This window comes from Apaloderma vittatum, unplaced genomic scaffold, assembly GCF_000703405.1.
Source record: "Apaloderma vittatum isolate BGI_N311 unplaced genomic scaffold, ASM70340v1 scaffold31874, whole genome shotgun sequence".
Taxonomy (NCBI): Eukaryota; Metazoa; Chordata; class Aves; order Trogoniformes; family Trogonidae; genus Apaloderma; species Apaloderma vittatum.
The window spans coordinates 8,085-34,240 of record NW_009713791.1 but is presented as its reverse complement, the minus strand read 5'-3'; the positions used below and the strand labels follow the sequence as shown (position 1 = coordinate 34,240).

The following is a 26,156-nucleotide window of genomic DNA, read 5'->3' as shown; positions in this document are numbered from 1 at the left end:
GGGCGGCCGGGCTGGTGGGGTCCCTCCGAGAGGTGACGATCCACGAGAGGCAGAGGGTACGAGGGGGCAGAAAGAAATCGGTCTCAGCGCCCTCGGAGCGGGTCTTGGACCTTTTATTTCGTTAATAGAATAAAATCTTGTTTCTTCAGGAAAGTTGGCAGCTGAGGAAAGGCGCCAGCGATGTCGGAGAAGAGGTGGACTATGATGAAGAGCTGTACGTGGCCAGCAATATGGTCATTTGGAGCAAAGGGAGTAAAAACCAAGCGTCTACCGTCTACAAGGCTTTCACCGTTGACAGCCCTGTCCTGCAGGTATGAAAACATGGAAAGGTGGTGACTGAATCTGTGAAAAAAAATACAGACTGTTTTCAAACAGTTTTGGGAAACAGGCAAAAATGAGGTTGTGTGGTAGCATTATCTTGTTGCCCGGAAATAATCATGCTGTGTTTGGTTTCAGGCCTTGTGGTGCGACTTCACTGTACCCCAGGAAAAATCGGAAAAAGCTGACGGTCAGTTCCCCGCTTTCTGTAACGCCGGGCAAATGGTTTAGTTCACCTCGCTTGGCTTGATACATAGTCACCAAGGCTTGCTGTGGCAAAACAGCCACCCCCACTTCAAATTTACATTTTGTATGGAGAAGGTGTCTAAGGAAAGAGAGAAGTTTAACCGTGTGTATTTTTTTTCGTTCATCCCCCCCAGTTTCAGGCAGTGATGAAATAGTAGAGAAATGTATCTGCATATTGCAGAATTCCTGTTTAAACGTCCATAGTATCGAGGGAAAGGAGTACATCGCTGCTTTGCCTTTTCAGGTAAGTGCTGGCCTTGCTTGTTACTTTTTTTCTGAAGGCAAGGCCTAAACATCTTATTTCCCTTTAATGAGATTCTCGGGCATAAAATGTCATCAGTGTAGTAAGGACTCGATTTTTTTGTTTGTTTTGCCGCAAACCCATTTGTAAATTTTTATAGGTTGCCAGCGTCTGGCCAACAAAATATGGTTTGTTGTTTGAGCGGAGCAGCTCTTCGCACGAAGTACCTCCAAGTCCACCCAGGTACGCACCGAGCGGCTTCGTTTGCTTCATTACAGCCTCATTGTGAGTCTGATAGAGCAAAGGGAGCATCACCGAGATGTTCTCTCTCAGCTCTAAATGTATGGGGTGTCCTATAACTGTTTGGTGAGGGGGGTAACCCTGAGTTACTGGCTGGGCATACAGCTGAGAAGCGGAGTAAGGAGGTGGCCACCAGGTGGGGTCATCCTCAAGTGCCTGAGATGCAAAACAAGACCCAGTCATCCTGGCTTGATACACCAGCCTCAGCTAATCGACTCAGTTACTCCAGCAAGCTCCTGCAAGCAGAATTTATGTCTCTGCTGCTAGATTTTGGGCTCTGATTCGTTAAGGTCCGAGGAACTGTTTTGAGATCGCAGCACATGTTACCGCCTACAAGAGAGAAGGATGATGCTGGCTAGCGTTTGGTTTTTGAACGCATTTCGTTTGTTTTCTTTCTAGAGAGCCTTTGCCTACTATGTTCAGCATGCTACACCCGTTAGATGAGATAGCACCTCTTGTCTGTAAGTCTGGAGGTAGGTTTACACCTTTTGCATGTCATCTGGAGCCCCTCAGTCTGGCTGAACGCGTCATTTTGAGCAGTTTCTGCCGTAGGAATGATCCTGTCGCCTTCACTGAAGTTCCCTGCTTCCTTAACAGGTGTGTTTGACTCAGCCAGAGTGCAGTATGTCTCTGATTACACCCTGAGGATCGTGTTTCTCAATGCTGAACCTTCCATCGTGATGACCTACGATACCGTGCAGAGTTTACACACCGTTTGGGCTCTTCGAAGAGTAAAGCCAGAGGTACGAGTTTATTGTCAGCTAAAATTCATCATCAAAAAGTTTTGGTTGTCATTACACGCTACGTGTGTTAGAAGTGCCTGGTGTTTGTGATTTATTTTATTTCTAAGAGAGTTAGGGTGTTTGTAGGTGTGGGGTTTTTTTGTTGTTGCTGTTTTTGTTTTAAGTAGTTTCTTTCATGTATTTGCCTGTGCTGCAGTCAGGGAGATGACATGATGGTGATGAAGCATACTGTGTTTACCCTGATATTCCTTGCAGTGCACGAGAAGATTTTGACTCAGTTTAAACTGCTGGGTTCTGTAGTAAAAATGACAAAACAACTTACTGTCCTGAAAACCAGAGTAGTTTCTTTGACTCTGAGGGAGAGAGCACAATTGGTGGGAGCAACTTCTTAAGCTGAGCACCTACCTACGCAGAAATTATTTTTTTCAAAACAAGCCTTTTGAGCATTTTCCTGGCTATTTGTGCACACAGAACTTCTTTTTCCTCTGCCAGGAGCAGAACACAGTGCTGAAATTCTCGGAGCAGATCAGCACACCGCAGCACTTGGCCACCAGCAGCTCTTTGACTGCCCATCTCTGGAGCTTCTCGAAAGGCGACTCACCCGTGGGCTCCCCTTTCCAGAACTACTCGTCTCTCCACAGCCAGAGCCGCTCGGTGTCGTCGCCCAGCGTGCAGTCCCGCTCGCCCTCCATCTCCAACATGGCTGCGCTGAGGTGGGTGCTGAGCAAGATGCCAAAAATCCAAGCTGTGGAATAGGATGGATCCCTGGTGTTGGTGCTGTGCTTGCTACTCCTTTAAAGTTTACTATTTTAAAACTAACCTACCAGTTAGATTTGTTTTTAACAAATGTATGGGATCCCTGGGATTCTCTACCTGATTTTTTGATAATCCGCTCTTCTTGTGTTTTGCTCGTAGCCGTTCTCACTCCCCTGCCCTGGGAGTCCATTCTTTTTCCGGAGTGCAGAGGTTCAACTTCTCCAGCAATGCCCAGTCCCCAAAGAGGCACAGTGTCACCCATTCACCCAACAGCACCTGCAGCGATTCCTTCCTCATACCAGAAACTGAACCCATCATTCCCGAGCTGTGCATCGATCACCTGTGGACAGAAACGGTCACAAACACGAGGTCAGGTGCTTGCGGTGGGATGCGAGAACTTCTGATTTTCCATCATGGAGGTGGAGGAGAAGGAAGTTAAAAGAGCCACTTATTTTAGTGTGTGCTTTCTGCAAATGGTGCTGCCTTAAAATAGATGTGTGGGCCTGCGCTTCCTAGTGTTTTTGAAAAATGATGCTGCTATGTGTTGCAGCTCTCTTGAGAAGGCAATTTGGAGCAGTTTTACCTGTCACACAAGCTGGGAAATGGTTTAACAAGATCTCTAAAGCCAAGTAGATTCTACCCTGGTCATTGCTTTGGGGTTGGTTTGGTTTTTTTTCGTATTCTGGGGGCTGTATCTCATTCTCTGTGGCCATCACAAGGGGCAAAACGAAGCATAGAAGCTAATATTGAACAGGAGAATAATGCCAAAAAAAAGGAGGGAATGTGGAAATTGGAGCGCTAGAAGAGGAATTCCAAGAGTAATGACTGAGACTGGCACATTGTGGCAACTCGATGTGCCACTAGTTGAAGTCTGGCCTTACCCTCCAGCTTGTGGACTCTGTGTTTTCCTTCCTGAAATCTTTCCTGCAGTGGTCTAAAGAGCATCCTGAGCATTGTGTCTCTTTTACAGAGAGAAGAATTCCCAAGCGTCCAAAGTGTTTATTACCACTGACCTCTGTGGGCAGAAGTTCTTGTGCTTTTTAGTGGAATCCCAGCTCCAGCTGCGGTGAGCATCCTTGTCTTGGGGAACAGTCTGAATATTGCCAGCTCGATGCAGTTTTTGACCTACTTTACCCTTTAGAAGTGCGTTGGGGATTTTAATTAGACTAGCAGAATAAAAATAAGAGAAGTAGCAGGGCAAAGGAAGGAGGAAGGAACCAGGTATACCACAAGAAAAGTAACTGCACCGTGTGACGCTATTTTAATTTTCTGTCATCTCTCTGTAGCGACAGACAGGACAGTCCTTTTACATTTCCTGTTCTCTCAAACCTCTAGGTGTGTGAAATTTCAAGAGAGCAATGACAAGTCACAGCTGATCTTTGGTTCTGTTACCAATATTCAAGCGAAGGATGCGGTTCCAGTGCCGGTTTGTACCTCCATGCAGACTCTTAACTGTGGATTATCTTGCTTTGTCACTCGTGTTGTCCAACTTTTTGCTTCGATATAAGAAGCTGGATATTCTGCTCAATTCTTACAGGGCATTGATACGCTGCTGGTTCTGGAAGGCAGTGGAAATCTAGTGCTTTATTCCGGAGTGGTTCGGGTAAGCAGACAGTTTTCCTATCCCAAAATAAATGTTTGAGTCTTTGATTACAAACTGGGCTGCGCTGAGGGATCCTGTGCAGTCTCTTGAGCTTAGTGACAGTAAAATACTAAGGTAAAAGAATGCTTTCAAAGAAAGAAGGTGACAAGAATGTGGAAAATAGGACATCATGAATGTGGAGAAATAAGATGTCAAGACTATGGAAAAATAAGAATTCCTGAACAAAAAATTTCTACACTTCTCTGTAGCATGCTAGATAGTTTTAGACGTCAAATTATGTTGCTTTCCAAATGGCTGTTAGGATGGACATGATCAATCCAAAAAGTTCAAGGTTTTTCTTAAGTTATACATAAAGATGCACTGTGCTCCCTCTGCGTGTGCAGAAACCTTGGCCACTGTGACTTATACAGGTGTGGATATATACACATGTATATATTCTTCAAACTTTTCCCTTTAGGATGCTAAAAACTAATGGTGTCTGTATATATAAGCAAGCTCATGGAAGCCTGGGCATGAAAACCAAATCTTTTCCTCTCTGTTGTTCACAAAAAAGGTGGGGAAGGTTTTTATTCCCGGGCTGCCCGCTCCATCTCTGACTATGTCCAACCAAATGCCTCGGCTGAGTACTCCCTTGGACAGCGTGAGCACTCCCTCCAAGCCTCTGAATAAACATGTGGGCCCCCTAGAAGAGGTAAGAAGAAAGGAAATCCTGCCTTGGAAAGGGTTTAGTTGTCAGAGCTTCAAATAAAAGATTTATGGTTGTTTTCGAAATGCTGATTGCTACGTTGAAAATGTCGATTTTTAGCTGTCCTTTGCTCAGCTCCTCTTATTTCGCTAATTCTAAGCCACCATTTTTACTGCTTTTCAGGGTGTGCTTTTGTCCCCAGTTCCAGAGCTAAGGGATTCTTCCAAACTGCGTGACTCCACTTACGTTGAAGAGTGTACTTTCCAGCAGCTTGGGACTTTCATTCACGCTCTGAGAGATCCTGTCCACAACAGAGTGACTTTAGTAGGTATTGCCCTATGATTTGAGTCAACGCTTCATTGCAAACCTTTTGCCTAGCAAATAACCAGGAATTAGGAATATGTTTACTATGTGTATGAGTTCTGAGCTGTTAGCAAAGGACTTTTTATGCATTTACGTGATTTGACTTCTTAAATTTTTTTCAGGAGCTCAGCAATAACACAATGGTTCGAATGACAATCCCTGAAATCGCCACCTCGGAACTGGGTACAGTTCACAATCCATCACGTGAAATACACTCCGCAATTTCCACGGGTTCATTTTTTAAGTAGTTTATGTATAGCTTGAGCTGTCAGGATTCAGTGCCGCATATTGCTGGTTTCAGCAATGAGCCTTGTTTCTTTTTTCTGCCAGTGAAAAGGTGTCTGCAGGGGCTCAAAGCTATCCTGCCCAAGGAGATAGCGGTGCAGATGCTCGTCAAGTGGTACAACGCGTATAATGCACCGGGAGGACCAAGCTATCACTCAGAATGGAATTTATTCGTAACGTGCCTCATGAATATGATGGGTTACAACACAGAGAGGCTGTCCTGGACACGGAACGTAAGCAAGCTCGTTTCCTGGCTTAAGTTAGCTCTCCTGGGAATTCGAGGTTTAGTAATTGTCTTGGAAATAGATCGTATCATGTTGTAAATAACAAGATGCCATCGAACCAATTCTGTGGAGCTGAATTTTAGGTGCACATTTTGTCTATCATTAAATATTATTCTAAGGCATTTGTGTACCAATTGTCTAGATCAAATAGAAATAGATTACAGTTTTACTCCCTCTCATGACTAAAACTGATGCATTAAAGATTTGATTCGCCTAATCCTCATTAAGCCTGTTTTTGCTATAGAACAAAAATCACCACTCAGATTCTTGTTTCCTAAAGACAATTGCCCACGTAGTTTTTTAGTTACGACATGTAAAGTTCTAGATTTGGGGTATTTTTTTTCTTTTATTTTTTTTTTCCCAACTATTTTACTGCATGTATTTTCTGTAAGCGAGTTTCCTGCTAGCCAGTACATTTGCAGTACTCTCAGGGAAATAAAGAAAAAACGCAGCAACGATATGAGCAGAAGTGAAGAAACAAGATATGGCTGAAGTGAAGGCAGTTACAGTGTATCTATGTTCCTCATCCACAGTTATTTCCGCTGTCCTAGTAAATACCAGATGTTAGGCAGTCAAACTGAAATTCATGCACCAGGCACTGCATTGACTAGCCATGTATAGAAGAAAGAAAGCCAAATGGCATTTTATGTTTTATATGAAAGTAAAATATGTAGAAGTTACCCAAGGTAATGTCCTGTAATGCTTAATTTGAATTCAGGTGTTGTGATCGGTGATTCTTTTGTGCAACCTCAGGAATTCCAATTCTTGGCTACTTTTTGATTTTTTTTATTTCTTGCAGCTTGATTTTGAAGGGTCCCTTTCACCAGTTATTGCTCCAAAGAAGGCTAGACCATCAGAAACAGGGTCAGATGAAGTAAGACGTCGTTCATTTTGTTTAAGAGCCTTGGGGTGGGGGAAGTTGGTTAATTGTTTTGGTGTGTTTGTGTTTTTTTTTAAAGGCAAGCCAGAGGAAACACCATCTGAGTATTGCATTTCATCTGAAATTACAAGCACAAGATTGCAAACACAAAAGTGTTTTTGCCCTGTGACCTTGTTTGTCACGGTTCTCCCTTCCACAAAAGCAGGTTGGACTTGGGAATGAATTTAATATGGATCACAAAGCAATGCCAGATGATGTTAAATTTCCCCTTTAAAATGAAGTGTCTTACTTCCACGGCCACTCAACTCCTCAAATTAGGAGCGACAAATTCCACACTTCACTGAATGCATTGGTTTCCACCAAATTTAGTGGAATATTTTAAGATTGCTTCACTGGGGTTTGCGTGGACGCGGCTGAATTACTGCGTTTGTAGCGGTTTACGGGGAAAAAACTTCCTCTTACAGAGTGCTTTGGAGTTCTTTTGCTGGAAGGTTACATTCACTGTGGAGCCTCTGCCTCTTTTATTTGGTCTAGGACTGGGAATATCTCTTGAGCTCCGATTACCATCGGAATTTTGAGTCGCATCCTGTTGCCAAAGCTTTGCGACTGGACCCTCTGGAAGTTTTGGCTCCGAAGGATGACTTTATGCAGAGCCTTAGTCTGGATTCCTCGACCCTCCTTTTCACCCATGTTCCTGCTATTTTCTTCATTCTTCATCTCATCTATGAGGAACTGAAACTGAATAGTCTCATGGGAGAAGGAATTCGTTCGCTCGTTGTTCTCCTGGTTCAGCTGGCCAGGTATGCCCCAAGTGACAAATTGCAGATATTAGGTATCATGCAGAGTATCTTGATGTTGTTTTTATGGGGAATTCGAGGTGGAGCAGGCTTTTCATGTGTTTGAAGAAAATGAACAAACATTTAAGACGTTATTGTGCTAAAAGTCTTTGCCATAGGAAAACTTATGTGATTCCAGCCACTCCCCAACCTTGGTGTGATTCACAAGTCTTGCATGCTGCAGGTTTCCTTCTCCCTGCTGCATTGTCACAGCTCCGCTTGTGGGATCTGCCAGATATTCCTTGTTGTTGTGGCGTCTTTGCCATGGCCAGTGACCGTGTTGTCATGTCTTCTGCAGCCACCTTCAAGCAGAAGGGCAGCTGAAGAGAAAGGGAGTTAAACATGCAGATTGACTCACTTAGGGAACGAGCAGTGCCCGTGAGCAGTCTTGATTAAGGAAGTCAAAACTTCCCTCCTAACATTAAAAAAACCTCAACATCGCAGAAACGTGGGAAGGTGGAATGTTTTTTTCCCCCTGCTCTAATGTGACTCACCTCTCTCTCATTCTAGAGATTTAAAACTTGAAGCTTATATAGATTATTACTACCGAGACTATCCAGCCCTCGTAAAAACCTCCAGACAGACATGCCTAATCGATCAAGGTGAGTTTAACCTGGGTATCTGCAAATTATCTCTAATACTGGGCATGCTGGTGTAACTGTTCCCTTTAAAGCTGGATGAGACTTAACTCCAGTGTGCAGAACTGCTCAGAGTGCTGAGGTTGCCTTAATTTTAAGAGCCATCAGAGTGAAATTAAAGCATTTCATGAGGTGGTGGCTCCGGTCTGATGCCTCATGGGTCGTTCTGCACAACAAGGACTTGGGAGGGAGCAATGGCTTCATCTTGGCAAACTCTTGGCTCAGAAATCTTAATGGAAAAGCGTGGTAGTGAGATGTGCGTTTCTTGTGGAAAGTATTGTTAGGCTGGCAGGCGCTCAGTTTCTGGTTCATAAAAACCAAATCGGAGCTAAAACCGCAAAAGTTGAAGTTAAAAAAAGGTCAAATGTTATCGGTGCACCTGTTTGGTGTCCTACCAGCTGAAATTTGCTAGTCATGTAAGGAAAACTACTGTTTCTTGTGACCAAAAAAAAATATAAAAATACAGCGTTGCTCAGGCTTTGCGGGACAGGAAAGACAGAGATTGAAGCAATTTCACTTAAGCAATTTCATGTTGTTGAATTACAAGACTATTCCAGTCAGGTTTTTGAGAATTGCTCTAGACTTACTCCTTTTCACTGTGAGCTCAGAGAGTTTTTGGTTTTGAAAGATGGATAGGTGTCTCAAGTTTTTGTTATCGTCTAGCTATAAACTTCATCTAATGGGAGGGATGTGTGGTCTGTAATGTGTTGGGAAATTCTGCATTTTTCATTGTTAAAAGAAGAACTGCGGGGCTTGCTTTTGAGAAAGTGTGGGGAATTGTCGTGCTCTTGCCACGAGCTCAGACTCTTTGCTCTTCGTATGATTAAGCCCAAACAGGTTTCATGCACCATCCCTCCTTCTTTTCTGCTGAGCCTCCAAGTATCTTCCAGTGGCTGAGCTCCTGTCTGAAGGGAGAAGCAGTGCAGCCTTATCCTTACTTACCAGGAATCTGTGAAAGGAGCAAACTGATAGTACTGGTAGGTACTTTGCTAAAAAGGGATATATTTTAGTCTTGAAGCAGAGCAGCGCTGTGGCTAGGGTTTGCTCCAGCTGCAAGTGATGTCAAATAACCGAGGGTCTAATTGTACTGCCTGAAGCAACGAGAGCATCCTGGAGGGCTTTTGAGCGTGTGATAAGTAATTCTGCTGGAGCTGTACTCTTCAGAGCATCTCCAAGTGTTGCTGCTCCAAACATAGACCTCATATCTCTGCGTGGAATTCTCCTGAGTATCCCCAGCCTCTCTGTGGAGAGGATAAAGTCTGTATAGCAGAGGGAAGTCCCTGTAAGTCCCCTGTTTTATTACTTTAACATTAGTGAAGGGTGTGGATGGGTTTTAGCAGGTGGGAGATGATGTTTGAGGTTGGGAAGGAGAGCTCGTGAGCTCAGAGTGAGTAGTCTGTGCTTCGCTGCCTTATGTTCTTTTTTTGTGGTTTGCAGTAGTGGCATGTGGAAAGTAATAATGTAACTCAAAAGTTAACTGTGTTATGTGAGAGGGAATTTCCCAGCCTGCTTCTGAAGCAATATAGATGTTGAGTCGTGTGAGTAGTTGTCGGTGCTGGTAGAAAACTGAAGCATCGAAGTTTTAGACTTGCCTTCAGTTGTTTTCAGACTCACCATCGGCCTTTTCACAATAAACCTGTCCTGCTATTTAAATTACTAGAATTCCCTTCCACTACACACTGAGTGACTTCGTATTATGCTGTCTTTTTCCTATCCAGAGCGTGGCCCTTTATATACTTGGTGACGAGAGTGCTGTGTCTAACGAGGCGTCCCATTATTTGTACAAGATCACATCAGGTAACGATGCTTCTGTACCATCATGGTGTCTCCTAGTGCCTTGTGCTTGTTTCATGCTCTCCTTTTTGCTTGAGAACGTGGGAGTAACGTGGCCTTCTCTTTCCTAGGACAAAGAAAACAGCAAAGAGAACAGAGTGACAGCCGGTATGTTGTTTATTTTTTTAATAGTATTTTGAGTTTTCTGGCATTCTGCTGACTTTTTGCACTAGCTTTTATTGACTTGTCCTTTATTTTACAGGTGCGGTTTCAGACACGGCACATCTGTTTCCAGCCTGGCGGAGAAGTTAGTTATTTGGATGACTGATGTTGGTAAGAGTTGCTTTTATCATTGTGCAAAACGGTGGCAATCATAAATAATGGTCTTGTGCTTGTGTGATGAGGAATACACAGTTTATTTATGATTTTTTTTTTCCTCATTTGTTTTAAGGTTTCACCTTAAGGGATCTGGAGTCTCTCCCCTTTGGCGTAGCTCTCCCTATTCGAGATGCGATATATTATTGCCGAGAGCAGCCTGCCTCAGACTGGCCAGAAGCAGTTTGTCTCTTGATTGGGCGCCAGGATCTGTCCAAACAGGCATGTGAAGGGAACCTGCAAAAGGGTAAATCTGTGAGTACAATCCTAAATGGATTTTGCTTCAAATCCCACGTCCCACCGCTCATTAAAAATCTGTTTCATTTTCTGCTGGTGAAGTTTTGGCCAATTAACAGTACCAAATCCTAAAATGACGGCAAATTTGGTTTTCAGCACTTACTTTATAACAATGCCTCGAATATACGTTACCTTAAATGGATAAAGTGATCTTCAAACATCAAATTGTTTGTCATCTCTCGGGAGGGCAGGGTGGGGTTTCCTGTTTCAAAACGGACGCTGGCTATATGGGTGGTGCAGTTATGTACTGAGATTTAGCGCGTATTTATCAGAAGAAATTGATTTTCATTCATCAGTGGTTAATCTACTTGTGCTCCCTGTGTCTTGTGTGACTAGCAAGCCCTAGGAAGACACTGTGTTTGATCTGCTCTGTGTATTTCTGTATCTTTCTGAAATTCTGAGATATTGAACAGGAAAAATGACCCGGTTAGAGAGGGGTGGGCTTGGGTTTTTCTACTGTCCTGCAGAGACACTATTTATTTTAATAGGTAGCTTAGTTTTTATCAAGGGTGTTGCATGGAGGAATCCAAATTAAAACTCTTAATTCCTGGAAACATCAATGATGAGTAAAGTGATGCAGGTTTCGGACTGGAATATGTGGAACAGCAGCCCCAGTGGGGTTGAAGGTCAGTAGGTACTGGTGCTTATAAAAGTGATTTTTCACCACCTGCATCTATGCCTTCTGGACTTTAATCACCAGTTTAATATATATCAAAATGCTCATTGAGGTTTCTGGTTCTCACCGTTGAACTTGGAGAAAAAAACATTTCTGTAGCTGTCAGAGGCACTTGTGTTGGCGGGGTGGGGAAAGCCCTTTCCTACTGCTGCTCTGAGACAAGAAATAGTTTTGAAAGAACAGTAACTGTTTCATATGTCACCTTTGTCAGCCTTTGCTACATATGTCATCTCCTCTCTTCGTGGTCATTTATCCCATTTAGAAGTGCAAAATCGGTTGATTTTACAATGTTCTCACGGTTATGAGTACCTGTGTGCTGTACTGGCAGTGACTTCTTCCCTTTCTCTTCCCCTTGCAGTCCGTGGGCCCGGTGCTGTCCTCCGATATTCCCGCTGGAACCGATTTTTTTTGACGAGGATGGCATGAATGACATGAATGAGGAGGTGATGTCGCTGATCTGGAGTGAGGATTTGCGAGTGCAGGAGGTCCGCAGGCTTCTGCAGAGCGCCCGGCCTGTACGTGTCAACGTGGTGCAAATGCCAGAAGCAAGTGACCATGAGTACATAGAAGAGAAAGAAAACCGGTAAAACGCTCCACATTTCTGGCTGTTTCTTGTTAGCATTTCACTTGGGTGGAAAAACAGCATGAATATTTTTGGTGGTTTAAAGTTTCGTGTGTGTAACCCAACAGTGCAACTAGATTTTAGTCCAAACTGAACATTAAAGTAGACTGGCTTATTTTGGGGATGTTAAGAGTGCCATATTTTAAAAAACAGAAGGGAAAGAAGGGAAAGAAGTAAACTTCAGAATATCGTTAACAAGCGAAACACTCAGCAGAAGTGGGAAGCTAAGGGAACGCATTGAACTATTGCCCGACCTAACAAGCTGAGTAATCTAACAAGTCTAGAAAGTGTTTCCAGAGTAAATCATAGAGAATTGTGGTTAGCATTCTTGGAAGCACATTATTAATTCTGTTCACAGGTTATTGCTAGATGTGATCACTAGTCATAGCAAGATCCCATAGGGTGATCAGCTTTGGTTTGCTTTTTCCTTTCACCTCATTTCCAGTAGAGCTGCTACATTGCAGCACAGATTTGTTTAACTAGCACCTAGCTTTAGAGGGGGAGAAGAGCGATGGGTTTCAACAAGTGTGTCTTTTGAGGGCCAAACATTTGGTTCGAAAGTTTAGCCCACTAAAAAAAAAAAAGGGGAAGACAACATACAACCTCATAGCCAGAAACAAACAAGTCTAGTGCCTGTAGGTTCATTTTATGGTATATATTTGGGAAAAAAATCCATATTAAGCAATTGGCTTGGCTTTGCTTTTCTCTCCCCAACAGGTTATTACAGCTGTGCCAGCGAACCATGGCACTACCTGTCGGACGGGGAATGTTCACTTTGTTCTCGTATCATCCTGTGCCAACGGAGCAGTTGCCCATCCCTAAGCTGAATCTAACCGGTACGTCAAAAGAAATTCAGTATTTTAATGGAATGCAAAGGAGCTCCTTTCAGTCATTAATCCCTTTTTCTTTTGAAATGTCTTGCCTTTTGTAGTATCTTCTGTGTCTTCACTCAAAGGGTTTCACAGCTCCAGTGTGATTTTTGTGAAGCGGCAGCTCTTTTTCAGTTTCGAATCGGTTTGGATTTACCTAATTGATTTTAATGATTCTCTCCCTGGCAGGCCGAGCCCCTCCTAGGAACACCACGGTCGATCTGAACAGCGGCAACATCGATGTGCCGCCCAACATGGCTTGCTGGGCCAGCTTTCACAACGGGGTGGCTGCTGGCCTGAAGATAGCGCCTGCTTCGCAGATAGACTCTGCTTGGATTGTCTATAACAAGCCCAAAATCGCCGAGCTGGCCAACGAATACGCGGGCTTCCTCATGGCCCTAGGTCTCAACGGGCACCTCACAAAACTCGCCACACTCAACATACATGACTACTTAACGAAGGTGAGGCACTTCCATAGGCAATGGAGAGAAATGTCTGGGAGACTCGGGTTCTTTAAACAAATTGAGAAAGGGAAGTCGACAGATTTCTTTAAAGTGCTGAATCGGCAGTTTCCTGGTGTGGGAGAATTATCAGAGTTGATTCGTTAATGTTAGTGGTGTGGGAATTTATTTCTGTTTATAAGATTTACAGCGGTTTTGTTGCTAAATCTTTCCACAATGGGACAGGTGAAGGGAACCAGCATTTTTCCTTTTCTGAACACATCTGCATTTGTGTTCCCCTTCCTCAGGGCCACGAGATGACGAGCATCGGGCTGCTGCTTGGTGTTTCTGCCGCCAAGCTGGGCACGATGGACATGGCCATCACACGCCTCCTGAGCATCCACATCCCTGCCCTCCTGCCACCAACTTCGACGGAGCTGGACGTCCCCCACAATGTGCAGGTTGCTGCTGTGATAGGAATTGGCCTCGTCTATCAGGGCACCGCTCACAGGCACACGGCGGAGGTCCTGCTGGCTGAAATCGGTATGTGCTGGGGATAAAAAGTGTTTCCTCTTGCTGGTACAGGTTTTTTTGCTCGCTAGATGGGTGGGAGTATGGCTGTCACGTCCTAAATTCTCGTATTCCGAATTCGTTCGAGGCTTTCTAAGCAGTAGCCTTCAAGAGCTGATTTTGAACAGTGAATTTCTGATCTAAATTGTGTCCTCATTCTGTGCGTAGTTCTTCTGATTTTATTTGTAAGAGTTGACTTCTTACTCATGTTTATATATAGCTTTAGTTAGAAGAGACTGTGTGGTTTGTTAAATGGAGAATGGAATAAATTTTAAGGGTGAAATTCTCTCGTATTTCTGGTAGTTTGAAAGATGCAATCTTTTCTAGCAAAGGCTTTTGAGCTCTACTGGCAGCGTTTGGATAGGTCCTGAGGTCTTAAAGCATAGGCAATTGTAACATGCCATTTTCTGAACTCTAACTCTATCATTTAGCCGTATATGCCACTTTTGGAGGGATTTACCGTTTAGTGATGTAGGGGTTAAGTGACAATTCTTTGCAGTTCCACTGAGAACTTTACTGACTTTCTTGAGAAGGGACAGATTTTATTTTATTTTTTTTCCTCATTTCATCAGGAATGTAGTGCTTAATTAAATCATGTTTACTTGGCTGGAATTCAGAATGTTCATTAATATGGTGATAGGTGCTAGCTCCTTATCTATCTATTTATTTATGAATGAGTGAAGCTGAATTTCACTTTTTCTGTTTCTTCCAGGGCGTCCCCCTGGGCCAGAAATGGAGTACTGCACAGACAGAGAGTCCTATTCGCTTGCATCTGGGCTGGCCTTGGGCATGGTTTGCCTGGGGGTAAGCACCTCCCTTCATTTCATCTCCAAATAGCAGAAGAATCATTATAAATTGAGATGGGATAATAAGAGAGCCATTCCGTCCTTGACTCCCAACTCCCTTGGAGAAAAGCATTTTTTTTTCTCATGACTTCCATGTTCTCCTCTTCGTCCCTTAGCACGGCAGCAATTTGATTGGTATGTCGGACCTCAACGTCCCTGAGCAGCTTTACCAGTACATGGTTGGGGGGCACAGGCGGGTAGAGAGAAGCACAAGTCTCCCAGTTACCAAATCAAGGTATGCGCTTTGTGGCTTTTGCCAAAAATAGCAACAGTTAGAAGTCCAAGAAAAGTGTGTCTCAACGTAACAAGTGACTCTGAATGGGTTTACGCGTTGCTACAGGTGTTGCCTTCCATGCTGGCTGTTCTGAAAGTAGGTGTTTTGCTTTCACAGGAGGGAGACACCATCAACGTGGATGTTACGTGCCCGGGCGCCACGCTTGCGCTTGCTATGATCTACCTGAAGACTAATAACAGGTATCGACCTTGGATAGGCTTGAGTATTTTGCGGTGACTTGTGGCGGTAGCGGTTTAAATGACTGTAATATCAGCTTGGCTTTGTGTGTGGCTTACTTGATTTTGTGCGTCGCTGAAATACGACCTGGAAATCCTGTTCCTTTATTGTGCTCCTCAGATCCATAGCTGACTGGCTTCAAGCACCGGATACCATGTATTTGCTGGACTTCGTGAAACCCGAGTTCCTTTTATTGAGGGTAAGATTTTCTTTTTTTCATTTCTCCATCTATTTAGTGCTAAAAATGCATTTATTTATTTTTTTTCTTATTTTTAACTCAGCCCACATGCCTACCATCAGAATCCTTTTGATGGCTGGCAAACACCAGGTTTACCAGCTACACTCATACCTTCAAACAATTTCTGCTTGTAATAAGGCAGCTTGCTTGTTATGCAGCATGAGACACAGTTGAGAAACACATGAATGATACATTTTATGCGGAATGTTAAATTAAAAGTTTAGGTAAATCTGTATAGCTTTCCCCAGATTAATTTCACAGATAAAAAAATAAATTAGGCCTCAGCATCTGTTGTAGGTGAATTTTCTTCTCAGTTTACCAGCTAAAGATACAGACTTCGCAAAGATTTACTCTCTAGTTCTTTTTTCTGCAGGCAGAATTTGTATCTCTTATAATAGAAGCGATTTTGTCATTACTGATACGAAGAAGGTGCTGGCAGGTAGCTGGATTGTCTGGATTTGTGGGTGCAGTTAGTACGTTAAAAAATACCGTCGAGTTTGTGTTGTTTGTTTTTTTTTCCTTCCTTATGTTTTGGCTCTCGGTTTTTTTTAGACCTTGGCTCGGTGCCTGATTCTGTGGGATGACATCTTGCCCAATTCCAAGTGGGTTAATAGCAACGTGCCTCAAGTAGGTATTTACTGTTCATGTGCCTATTTCCAATTTGACATCTTCCCTGGATTGTTCTGCGTGTGAACATTTCTGTAGTCACGAGCCGCACAAGAAAACACGCGATAAATCATGTTTGCGTGACAGAGATGACCATTGTGTTGGATTCCTGGATCATTACGGGAGCACTGGGGACTCCCGTTGCCAGAGAGGAGGGGAGCAAAGAGGTGTTCAACCGTTCAAGGCATGAAATGGTGCCAGAGAGAAAAAAGGATTAAACTTTCCTCCCTGTTGCCCAAGCGAGAAGCCAGGTGCAAAATTGCTGCGAGGAGGTTTCAGTTGAGCGTTGCGAATAGCTTAGATGAGTGTCTGTCAGAAATATAGGATGCTCATGGGCTGCATCATCTCTTGAGGTCTCATCCTGTTCTGTTTTGTCTCGTATTTGAGTACACACAATGATGTCCTACCGATCTTGCCATTGTTCTAGAAATCTTGAAGGGACTAGGTCTGGCTTTTCCTTTTAAATAAGAAATACAATGAAGCACTAGCACAAAGCAGGGGGAAAAAAAATTTATATGCCTGTGAAACAGATCTCTTGTAGCACTGACAAATTCTCAATGCTTGGAGTTTCCGTTAGTCAATCAGTTTCCCCCTGGGTTAATTTTCCTCACTCTTAACACTTTTTGCAGATCATACGAGAGAACAGTATATCTCTTCATGCAACGGAGCTGCCTTCGTCTGAAGACCTGAATTTAGAAACACTAGCGTAAGTAATGTGTAAAATTCTTCTTCTAAAGAATGCAGCTGAACTCTGTAGACACATCAGCATTGCACACAAAAATATCTCCCTTGACATTTGGGGAATTCTAGTCTCCACTTTCTGTAAAGGACAAGTCTTTTTTTTTTTTTTTCCCTTTTTTTCATTTTTCCTTTTTTATAATTATAAAGGAGTTTGCGATGTGCATTCAGATGAGGAAAAGAGAAACATTTAGTCATTTCCTGTTTATGTTGCTTATTAGGCAAGCTCATGTCTACATCATTGCTGGAGCGTGTTTGTCGCTGGGATTTCGATTCGCTGGTTCAGAAAATCTGGCAGCATTTAAGTGCTTGGTAAGAGACTTTTATTTTTTTTTCCTTCCTTTTCCATAGAGCTCTAACTTCTCTTCTGTCTCTGTATTTAGTATGCATTTCTTTTCTTTCCAGTACAAATACGCAACAGATTTCCTGAAGTGTTTGTCAGCACCCACAGCTTCAATAGTAAGTTCTTCCTAGTTTTCTCTCAGTGAAGGGGAGGCTGTTTTGTGTAACATGCTTTGATTGCCCCTCACCAAAACCTTAATGGAAGCCAACCCATCCCTTTTACTTTTTTACATCACAGGCCATTTGTAGAATGGGGTGCATAGAATGTTTTTAAGGGCTTTGCTGGTCCTCTGCTCTCCCTCTTTCTGCAGAATGTGGTTTTCAAACTCGGGGGTAGCAAGCAGCATTTCCAACCAACCAAAAACATGTCTTTGACTGTGGAAGTGTAATCATGCCTTCCCCCTTCTACTCGAAGACAGGTCACTACAACCTTGAAACGTGCCTGAGCGTCTTGCTTCTGTCTCTGGCAATGGTGATGGCTGGCTCGGGAAATCTCAAAGTCCTTCAGCTTTGCCGTTTCATGCACAAGAAGACAGGCGGAGAGATGAACTATGGGTTCCACCTGGCTCACCACATGGCTTTGGGGCTCCTCTTTCTGGGAGGAGGAAGGTAACTTGCCATTTCCAAAGGGAGTTGAGGTTTGGGTTTTTTCCTTCTTCTTTGCAAAAGCTGGAGCAGTGTGCATTTTGCTTCTATTTATTTTAAAAATAAAACAGGAATGTGTAAAGACATCTTCTGTTGAAAATGAAAGTTCGCTTCCCCAGGACACCAAAATATTTGCTGGTGGGCAGTGTTTGTTAGCAGGAGAACTGATAAATTGTGATTTTCCACAGGTATTCATTGAGCACTTCAAATTCTTCAATTGCTGCTCTCCTTTGCGCTCTGTACCCTCACTTCCCTGTTCACAGCACGGACAACAGGTAAGGGTTTGCTAGGGAGCTAGGGTTTCCTTAAGCTAAATATTCTTACAAAAGAGGCTACCTAGAGGCAAGTGACATAGAATTTTTACTTAGATGCTCTGTAAATAATTTTCTTGAGTGTTTTAAAAAAAAAAAGTGGAAAACAGAAGAAATAAGTGAAGATACAAGATGGTGATAGTGATGTTTGATCGTTGAGGAAATGCAAGTAGGTTTCCCACTGTACTCCTGTGGTTTGACTGTTCCGCTTGGCTCAGCTGAGAAGACTTTTAGGCAAGATCCGTCTCTTCATGACTATTGATCCGTTTTAGTTCTGATTCCGCAAGTCCTGCTTTGTTAACTGACCCATTCATGTTAAAAAAAAAAAAGAAAAAAAGAAAAAAAGAAAAAAAGAAAACCTCCTATGTTACTACCAATTTCCCTTCAGTTTAATCAACAACTATATATCGTTCTGGAGCTGTGTGCAGGATTATTGGGATTATTCCTTATTCCCATGTGCAGGTACCACCTCCAGGCTTTGCGTCACTTGTACGTGCTAGCGGCGGAGCCGAGGCTCCTGACGCCTGTCGACGTGGATTCCAACACTCCCTGTTACGCCCTGATCGAGGTTACCTACAAGGTAACGTTTTTGGGGAGGCAAAGGGGAGCAAGGAGGTGTGGGAGACAACCAAAGGCTTGCCATTCTCCTTGTTGTGGCCACCAGCCTGGGGTTTGTTTTTTCAAGTTGTGGCAGACCCGAGCCAGATTCTACACAATTAATTGAAGGGTTGTGCTCAGCCTACTCACGCCTCTTGCGTGCTTTGATGTCGCCCTGAGAGCAGAATATACAGGACAAGGAAAAGGCACCACAAAGTCTTCAAACAGCAGAGCATGTGGTGTTAACCCAGGGTCAGAGTTCTCCTCTTTCTAAAGAAGGGCTTTGAAAGCTGCAGAGGGGGTTGGAACCATCTGTGGTTTTGAAAAGCCGCCTCCTAATTCTGCTGAAACGAGCAACTCAGTGTTTTCTCCTTGGTGCTTGCACTGTGTGGGGAAGACTCCTTCCTGTGGGACTGATTTTGTGTGGGCTTCTGTGAGGCAGGTGATGCTTGTGAAAGGGCTAAACAAAAGGATTCTTGGGCTTTCAAGGAGAATAAGTGTAGCCTGGATCAATTGGGGTTCTGGCAAAGAGTTGTGCATGTTTTTAACATAATTTACTTCTCAAACCTTCAGATTTCAGTCGAAGCGTGCCCGGCGTGTGCAACATTATGTGTCGATCCATCTGTGGGAAATGTAACATTAATTTAGGCTTTATGTTTCCTGACATTAAAGGCAATGCTAAGTCATGTATTTACTCAGAGCTCAGGAACAGAAACTTCTGCCGGCGGAGTTGTTACGAGAGGCGCGTTTTCTTTCTCCTCCCTTGAAAATGAGCTTTTTTAACTAACCTATGACCACCGGTGGCATTTTGAAGGGCACACAGTGGTACACAGAAGCCACCGAGGAACTGATGGCACCCACGCTTCTTCCAGAGCTTCACTTACTGAAGCAGGTAAAGGAAGTCTGCTTTTTAATGAGGAATTTAATCACCGAGCTGGTGGCACAAAGAGTGCAAGAACAGAGGCTTTTGTGACTTTTCCTTGATTCCCTCTTGAACCTTAACCCCACTCCGGACGACACTGTCCTGTAGTAACCGGTCCAAAGACAATTCTGTCACCATGGAGGGTGTGTTAAATTGTGCCAGAAAGCTTCTCCTGTAGGAGAGACACAGCATAGGTGCTCCTCCTCCTGAGATTTCTTGGGTGGGTAATGCTCTAAAAGGGGCACATGCTCTTCTAAGGGCCCAGAAAGAACTGTAGGCTTGTGTTAGAAACCTCTTAATTTTATGATTCTAGTTATATCTAGTAATAAAAATGCTTCCATTGACAGATCAGAGTGAAGGGACCACGGTACTGGGAGTTACTAATAGATTTAAGCAAGGGAACAAATCATCTAAAGTAAGTATTCTTCATAATTCCTAACTGAACGATGACCTTGTAGTAACGTTAAATATTATTTATTTTTCTAAAAAAACCTCCTGTACTTGTAACACCTGTGATTTGGAAAGAAATCTGATTTTGATCAGTTCACTGTTGTGCATTTGACAGCACTTTAGGGTGAAGAAAGAAACTGCGTAGTTGGTTTCGCCTATTGATGTGAATAATTCATGCAGAAAAACAGTGCAGGGGAAAACCTGATAGTAAAAACCGCAGATATTGGCAGTGGGATTGAGCGGCACCAGAAACCATCTTCAACTCATGGTTTTAGTTTAGTTTTGAGTTGTTATGATGTCATGTTTCCCAGACTGTTGATACAGTAGTAGCTAACAGTTACTGCTTTGTGAAATACTATTTTTCTCATGTTACGTGAAGTATACAAAGCACCGCTTGCCGCCTTTTAACTTGAGCAGTTGTGAAAAACAGAAATCTTACCGGAATGCAGTATCAGTGGGTAGAATCGGTCTCATCTTTGCATCTAACAGCCTGCAGGGTAAGTTGTTGCTGTGAGCAGTCAAGAAGCGGCCAGCTGCTGCATCTCTCATCAGTAAGACGCTTTCCTCAGTCACTTGAAATGCCACTATCAAAATGAATTAGGCGTGACCAGGCAGCATCTCTTGAAAAATAACTTCAGCACCTGAGTTGAGCCTTGGGTGCTCGTTTGACCAGAAAAGGAGCCTTCTTGTGCTGCTCCCAACTAAGGAACTTTGGGACTTACCTATCCTCTGGGTCCCCAGGTAGTTTGACTCTGTTGTTGTTGTTGTTTCAGGTCAATCCTCGCCAAGGGCGGTGTGTTATACGTGAAGCTGCGAGCTGGGCAGCTCTCCTACAAGGAGGACCCGATGGGCTGGCGCAGCCTCTTGGCGCAGACCGTTACTCACCGCAACTCAGAAGCTCGGGCGTTCAAGGTACCGCTCCCAAACTGGTTTTTCATCCTCCTGAACAGCTGAGGGAAGCACTGCAGGTCTTACTGGATTACTGATTCCTAGCATGTAGCTCTGCCACGTGGTCAAGAGTACTGACGTTACAATGTGTGTGGTAAAACCAAAAATTCATTTTCAAGAGCACAGTTTTAATCTTGGTTTTATTTTTTTTTAGCCAGAAGCGATTTCAGCTTTCACTTCTGATCCCGCTCTGTTTTCCTTTGCTGATTATTTCTGCAAACCAACTGTGAACATGGGCCAGGTACAATGCCTAAATGTGTGCTAGTGTTGTTTCTTGCATGAATAAAGGTGGGAGACACCTGCTTGAAACTGAGCAACAGAATTCAGCCCTTTGATTAGTGGGGACAGGGAATATTCTAAGGGGTTAGGGCTTTTTTTGCACTGGATTTCTTTGCATGGAATGACTTCAGGGAGAGAGTAAAATGCAGCCACGTTGTGCCCAGTTTTAATAATAAGCCCGAGAATAAAAACAAGCTGTGAGGTGGTGTTAACTATTACTAATTTATGCAATGTTGGTGCATAGGTTAACTTTAATGAGATCTGAAATAAATTATACCGAGCATGTGTGTGCTTTATTAAGCACATGTCTTTCATCAGAAACAGGAAATCTTGGATCTTTTCTCCTCCATTCTTTATGAATGTGTCACCCAAGAAAACCCGGAGATGCTGCCTACCTACATAGCGATGGATCAGGTGGAGTAAACCCTCTTTTCTTGTTTTTAAAGCCTAACAGTGTTGTTTGTTGCGCAGGATTTTCATAGAAGACAGAACAGGAGGAGGAATGAGATGTGAACGAGTTGGCAGGGAGAGAGCAGAGAATTTTAAAGCAAATCAGAAAATTAAGTTAACAAAAACTGGAATTACACCAGAAATATTAGTGGGGAGTTTTTCTCAGTAGGTTCTCAGAAGGGCAGCCCTTGGCAAGGGCATTCTGGGGATCGTTTACTTCATGCTGATGGCAGTGACATTTGCGTCCTCCTCCAGTTCATGTTCTCACTTTGCATTTCCCCTGTGCTAGGCCGTGAGGAGATTAGAAAGGAAAGAAATGTCCGAGACCTTCGAGCTGTGGCAGATAAAGCTGGTGTTAGAATTTTTCAGTTCCAGAAGCCACCAGGAAAGGTTGAGCAGGAACCCAAGCCAAGGACTCTTCATGAACTCGGAATTTCTGCCTATGATGAAGTGCACTATCGATAACTCTCTGGATCAGTGGCTTCAAGGTACAGAGGAGAGAATTTTAACCCTAGAGCTCCGATCGCGACTCAGTGTCCTTTTCTTGCCGGTCTGGGTTGCCTTTTGCCTCAGAAGCACCAAAAAATGGTAGCTGAAGGGACGGCACTTGCATGTTAGCACAAAACAACTTTATATAGAGATTTTGAAATCATAACTGAACAATTACGTGGGAGCAAACTCTGCCTCGATTTCACCAGCGTGTTGTGTGTGTGTGTGTGTGTGTGTGTGTTTGTGCTGCAGCTGGAGGGGATGTCTCGCTGCACTCCTACCTGAGCGGGCAGCCTGCTGAGGAGTCGCAGCTGAGCATGCTGGCTTGCTTCCTCATTTACCACTCCGTCCCCACGCCGGCTCAGCTGGCAGCCGGAGGCTTGAAAGGTAAGACTGGAAGGTTCGAAACTTGGTTAAAAAAATTCTCTTTTTTCCTGACCTGCAAGCAGCGGGATTCCCTGGCAATTCTGTGATTTTTCTGTCTGTTCAACAGTTCTTTCCTTGGGGCAAGCGTTATGCCAATATGTGCTTATTTAATTTCTTTATTCTCTTTAGGAAGCACAAACTTCTCTGAGCTGCTTTTGAAGTTCAAGCAGTTGAATATGCCTGTCCGGGCGTTGCTGAGGCTCGCTCCTCTGCTGCTTCCAAACCCACAGTCCATGGTGCTGTAGGTCCCCATTTTTCAAAAAACAGACAGGTAAAACATACTTGAATTTGTAACTTCTTGAACGACGTCGACTTCAAACCTGTTCCCGGCCGTGGTGACTACATAACTGGGAGTTATTTATAAATTGTAACAGCAGATTGAAAAAAAAAAAAAAAAAAAAGAGTAAAAGTGAACTAATAATAAATTTACTTTTGTAACTGAGGGTTGCTGTGGTGAATTCTGAAAAGCCCTTGGCTAGAAACCCTACGATTTCCTTTGTTTTTAGAACTTCTTCCCTTGCAACGTGTCTTAACTGGGGAGACTGTAGGAGATACAGGCAGCCCAAGGACGCTCAACTCGCTTTTCCTCTCGGGTCTCGGGCTGGGAGGGAGAGTGAAGCCGCCTGCCATGCGGCTCCTGTCGTGCCAAGTCTGCTTTTCAAGAACCGGCACGATCTTTTTCGATCTCATTCGTGGGATTTATTTTTTTTTTATTGTCTCATAAAGGTGTATCTCCTGCGTGACTGTGTGTGCTCGGCAAGTATAAGTTGCTCTGCTCTGACTCATCCACAATACGCTCGCTGCTGCACTGTTTATGTCTCTCTTATTTTTTTCTTTATTTTTTTTCTTTTTTGTTGTTTTCTAATTCTTTGTTCTGCAATTAGTCAGTGGCTGCTGAGAAAACACCTGCCTCCACTGTGTTACGTTATGTCTGGGCAAGAACTGAAACTGCTTACAGATGATTTAAATTAATTGGGCATTCGGTTGTGTTTCCTTCAATCGCTGCTGCGATGCCTTCTGCATTTCCCCTGAGGACTGAGCTTGGACTGTGACAGGTTCCAAATTTCGTCTGGACAGGCAGGCACCTAATTTTTCATAAAGCAGGTGGAGTTGCTCCAATGAAAGCAGACAGAGGTTGAATGATTGCTGCTAGAAAAGCTGCCAGAGCCAAGCTGTTGGACTTGGCTTACTCTGAATTTTCAGATCTGATCTTCTGTGGGACTCGTGCTGATCTTCATTCCCTTTTTTTTTCTGAACCTACGAGAGCCAAAGGATTTTTGGGAGGGGACAAATGAACGGAGGAAAAGCAATTATGAAGAAAACAGAGGCAGCAAAATTCTACGAACCTCCTAAACGTTGTTAAAAAGAACGTGCTGAATGTGTATTAGCCAAGGTTTCCAGGATCTTAAGTTGAGAGGAGCCCAAATCAAATCCCAGCGCTTTTTATTTAAACTGCTCAGAAGTTGATGCAATGGCCTCACACGCCCGTGTAGGAGAGTCAGTGTTTTGTTCCAGGAGGGGGTTAAATCTTTAACCAAAGCAATGAAAAGGAAGTTGCTTGTGTCCTGCAGGAAATTGGATTGTCCTGTGGGGAGTTCCTTCAAAGAGATATCCCAGTCCCAGGGACAGGAGTTTTTGAAAGGAGAGGGAGCACACAATAAATCGCGCAGGTTCAATTCTTGTTCCCTGGGTTTTTTTCGGGAGGAAGAGCAGCAAATGCAAACTCTGGATTTTGGGTGAAAAGCTGAGAAACCCGACCTGAAGGCAGGCTAACACCTCTCTCACTCTGCTGCTGGATCAGAGAGGTTTTGTCCCACATTTGGAGTTTTGGACATTTCTTGCCTGGTGGCTTGGCAAGCCAGGCAATGGCAATGTGTTTGATCACAAGTTGGAAAAAAAAACAAGCCACAAAGCCAGGGTTTAAGCCTTTTTTTTTTTTTTTTGGGTGGATCCCCCCCACAGGTCCAGCCTGATGCTGGGGGCAGAAACTCTTCTGTTACTTCAGCCTCGGAGGGTAGGAAGGCGAGCGAGCGAGCGTGTGGGTGTGCGAGCGTGAAGCTGAGAGCCCCGCGAGAGGCTTCCTGTTTCCTTTTTAAGGTTGAACAGAATTTGAAAGCAGCCGCCACGACCTGGACCAATGATGTGGGGCAGAAGGACGAGGGAGTTTCGGCCCGGGGGTGCCTGGCACCCGTTACGAATTGCCACCTTTGATCTCCTGGCCCCCCATGTGGAAACCCCCCACCAGCTCCGGGCTCCAGCTCCACCTGCCAGGGTAAGGTGTGATTTATTGCTTTGCAAAGTGGTTTAAAACTTTAGCTGCTGGCTGTGAATTGCAAGAAAAGAAATCATATATATATATATATTCAATGGGTTTTTGCAATGCTTCATGCTCCTTGTGGTGCTGGGGCCAGGCTCTGACATGGTGAATATTTTAAATTTTGCATGGTGAAAACTGTTTGGCGAGCCCTGGCTGCCACGGGATGGTGGGAGGGTTTTGGGGGGTGTCCTGGGAAGATGCAGGGGGGGCAAAGCAGGTCCCTCCTGCTCCTCCTCTCCTGCTGTGATGCCCCATGCCCAGCACTCGAAAACCTCCCCCTCTGGCAACCTCCAGGCTGAGGATCACAGCAAGGAGCAGGACTGCTCAGCCCTTTTTGGGAGAGGGTTTTGCTTGGGGAGGTTCTCTCCCTCCCGCGTCGCGGCAGCTCCTCTGGCGTTATGTCTCTCTACCCCAGAGTGCTTAGTCACCTTTCTGGGGTTTTATATGTATTTTTTTAATTTTTTTTTTTTTAACGCTGCTCTCTCCCTCAGGGTTTGGGTGAGGAGAGGCAGTGGCAAGGTGTATGCCTACCCCTCCTCCGTGGTTTTCTTTCTTTGTTATTTTTTTTTTGCTTCTAATCTTGGAGATCCCTGCTTGAGGGGGAGAGAGTGGCTTCTCCAACTCTTCTCGAAGACCATGCCTCCAGGCCAGTGGCAAAGCCCTGGGCCAACGACGCATGAACCAACAACGTGATCCTTGGGATGGAGAGGCTAAACTCCAGTGCCTGTTCAAAAACAGAGTTCCCTTTTTTCATCTGGGGCGCGCAGCTTTTCGGCAACAGTGACCTCTGTCGTCACCTACTTGCAAAAAAAAGTAAAAAAGTAAAAAAAAGGGAAATATACCCCGCCAGGGTGTCTGCAATCCCACGGTGTTTCAATAAAGAGCAGCTCTGCTCAGAATTGAAAAATTTACCAAAAGGTCTCCTGAGGACGGCCCAAAAAAGCCGAAAACCCAGCAGGGATTTAATCGAAGAGCCATGACTCATGTAAATAGAGATGTTTGACAACCAGTGAGTAATTCTGGGAGCATATTTTGTGAACGTTTCGTCTCGATTCATGTTTCAGTGTTTTTTCACCATTTAAAATGACACTGGTAATAAATTGCCTGCGTTCTTTAGTTTTTAAGGAAGAGTTGCGGCCGCAAAGCGGATGCTGCTGGCTCGGGGGGGGGCAGTCTGACTAG

General features: G+C 44.0%; 1 protein-coding gene across 1 annotated transcript; it reads left to right on the top strand.

The window, feature by feature from the left end:
- The first annotated feature begins 8 nt into the window (after positions 1-8).
- LOC104273248 (anaphase-promoting complex subunit 1-like) lies at positions 9-22,902 on the top strand. The gene is given in 49 exon segments (XM_009868506.1): positions 9-56; positions 150-311; positions 457-508; positions 699-808; positions 966-1,048; positions 1,505-1,578; positions 1,703-1,848; positions 2,341-2,561; positions 2,764-2,973; positions 3,575-3,670; positions 3,940-4,030; positions 4,142-4,207; positions 4,761-4,898; positions 5,076-5,216; positions 5,378-5,438; positions 5,586-5,773; positions 6,624-6,698; positions 7,239-7,504; positions 8,051-8,142; positions 9,007-9,155; positions 9,897-9,975; positions 10,083-10,119; positions 10,214-10,284; positions 10,403-10,581; positions 11,658-11,704; positions 11,706-11,882; positions 12,639-12,757; positions 12,980-13,251; positions 13,539-13,773; positions 14,513-14,604; positions 14,762-14,840; positions 14,843-14,880; positions 15,037-15,119; positions 15,277-15,355; positions 15,947-16,021; positions 16,690-16,766; positions 17,020-17,110; positions 17,204-17,257; positions 17,556-17,749; positions 17,974-18,060; positions 18,559-18,676; positions 19,508-19,585; positions 19,963-20,030; positions 20,839-20,977; positions 21,168-21,254; positions 21,611-21,706; positions 22,032-22,230; positions 22,484-22,618; positions 22,787-22,902. Coding segments are annotated over 48 exon segments (5,541 nt in total). The 5' UTR covers positions 9-56; positions 150-230.
- Positions 22,903-26,156: the final 3,254 nt, after the last annotated feature.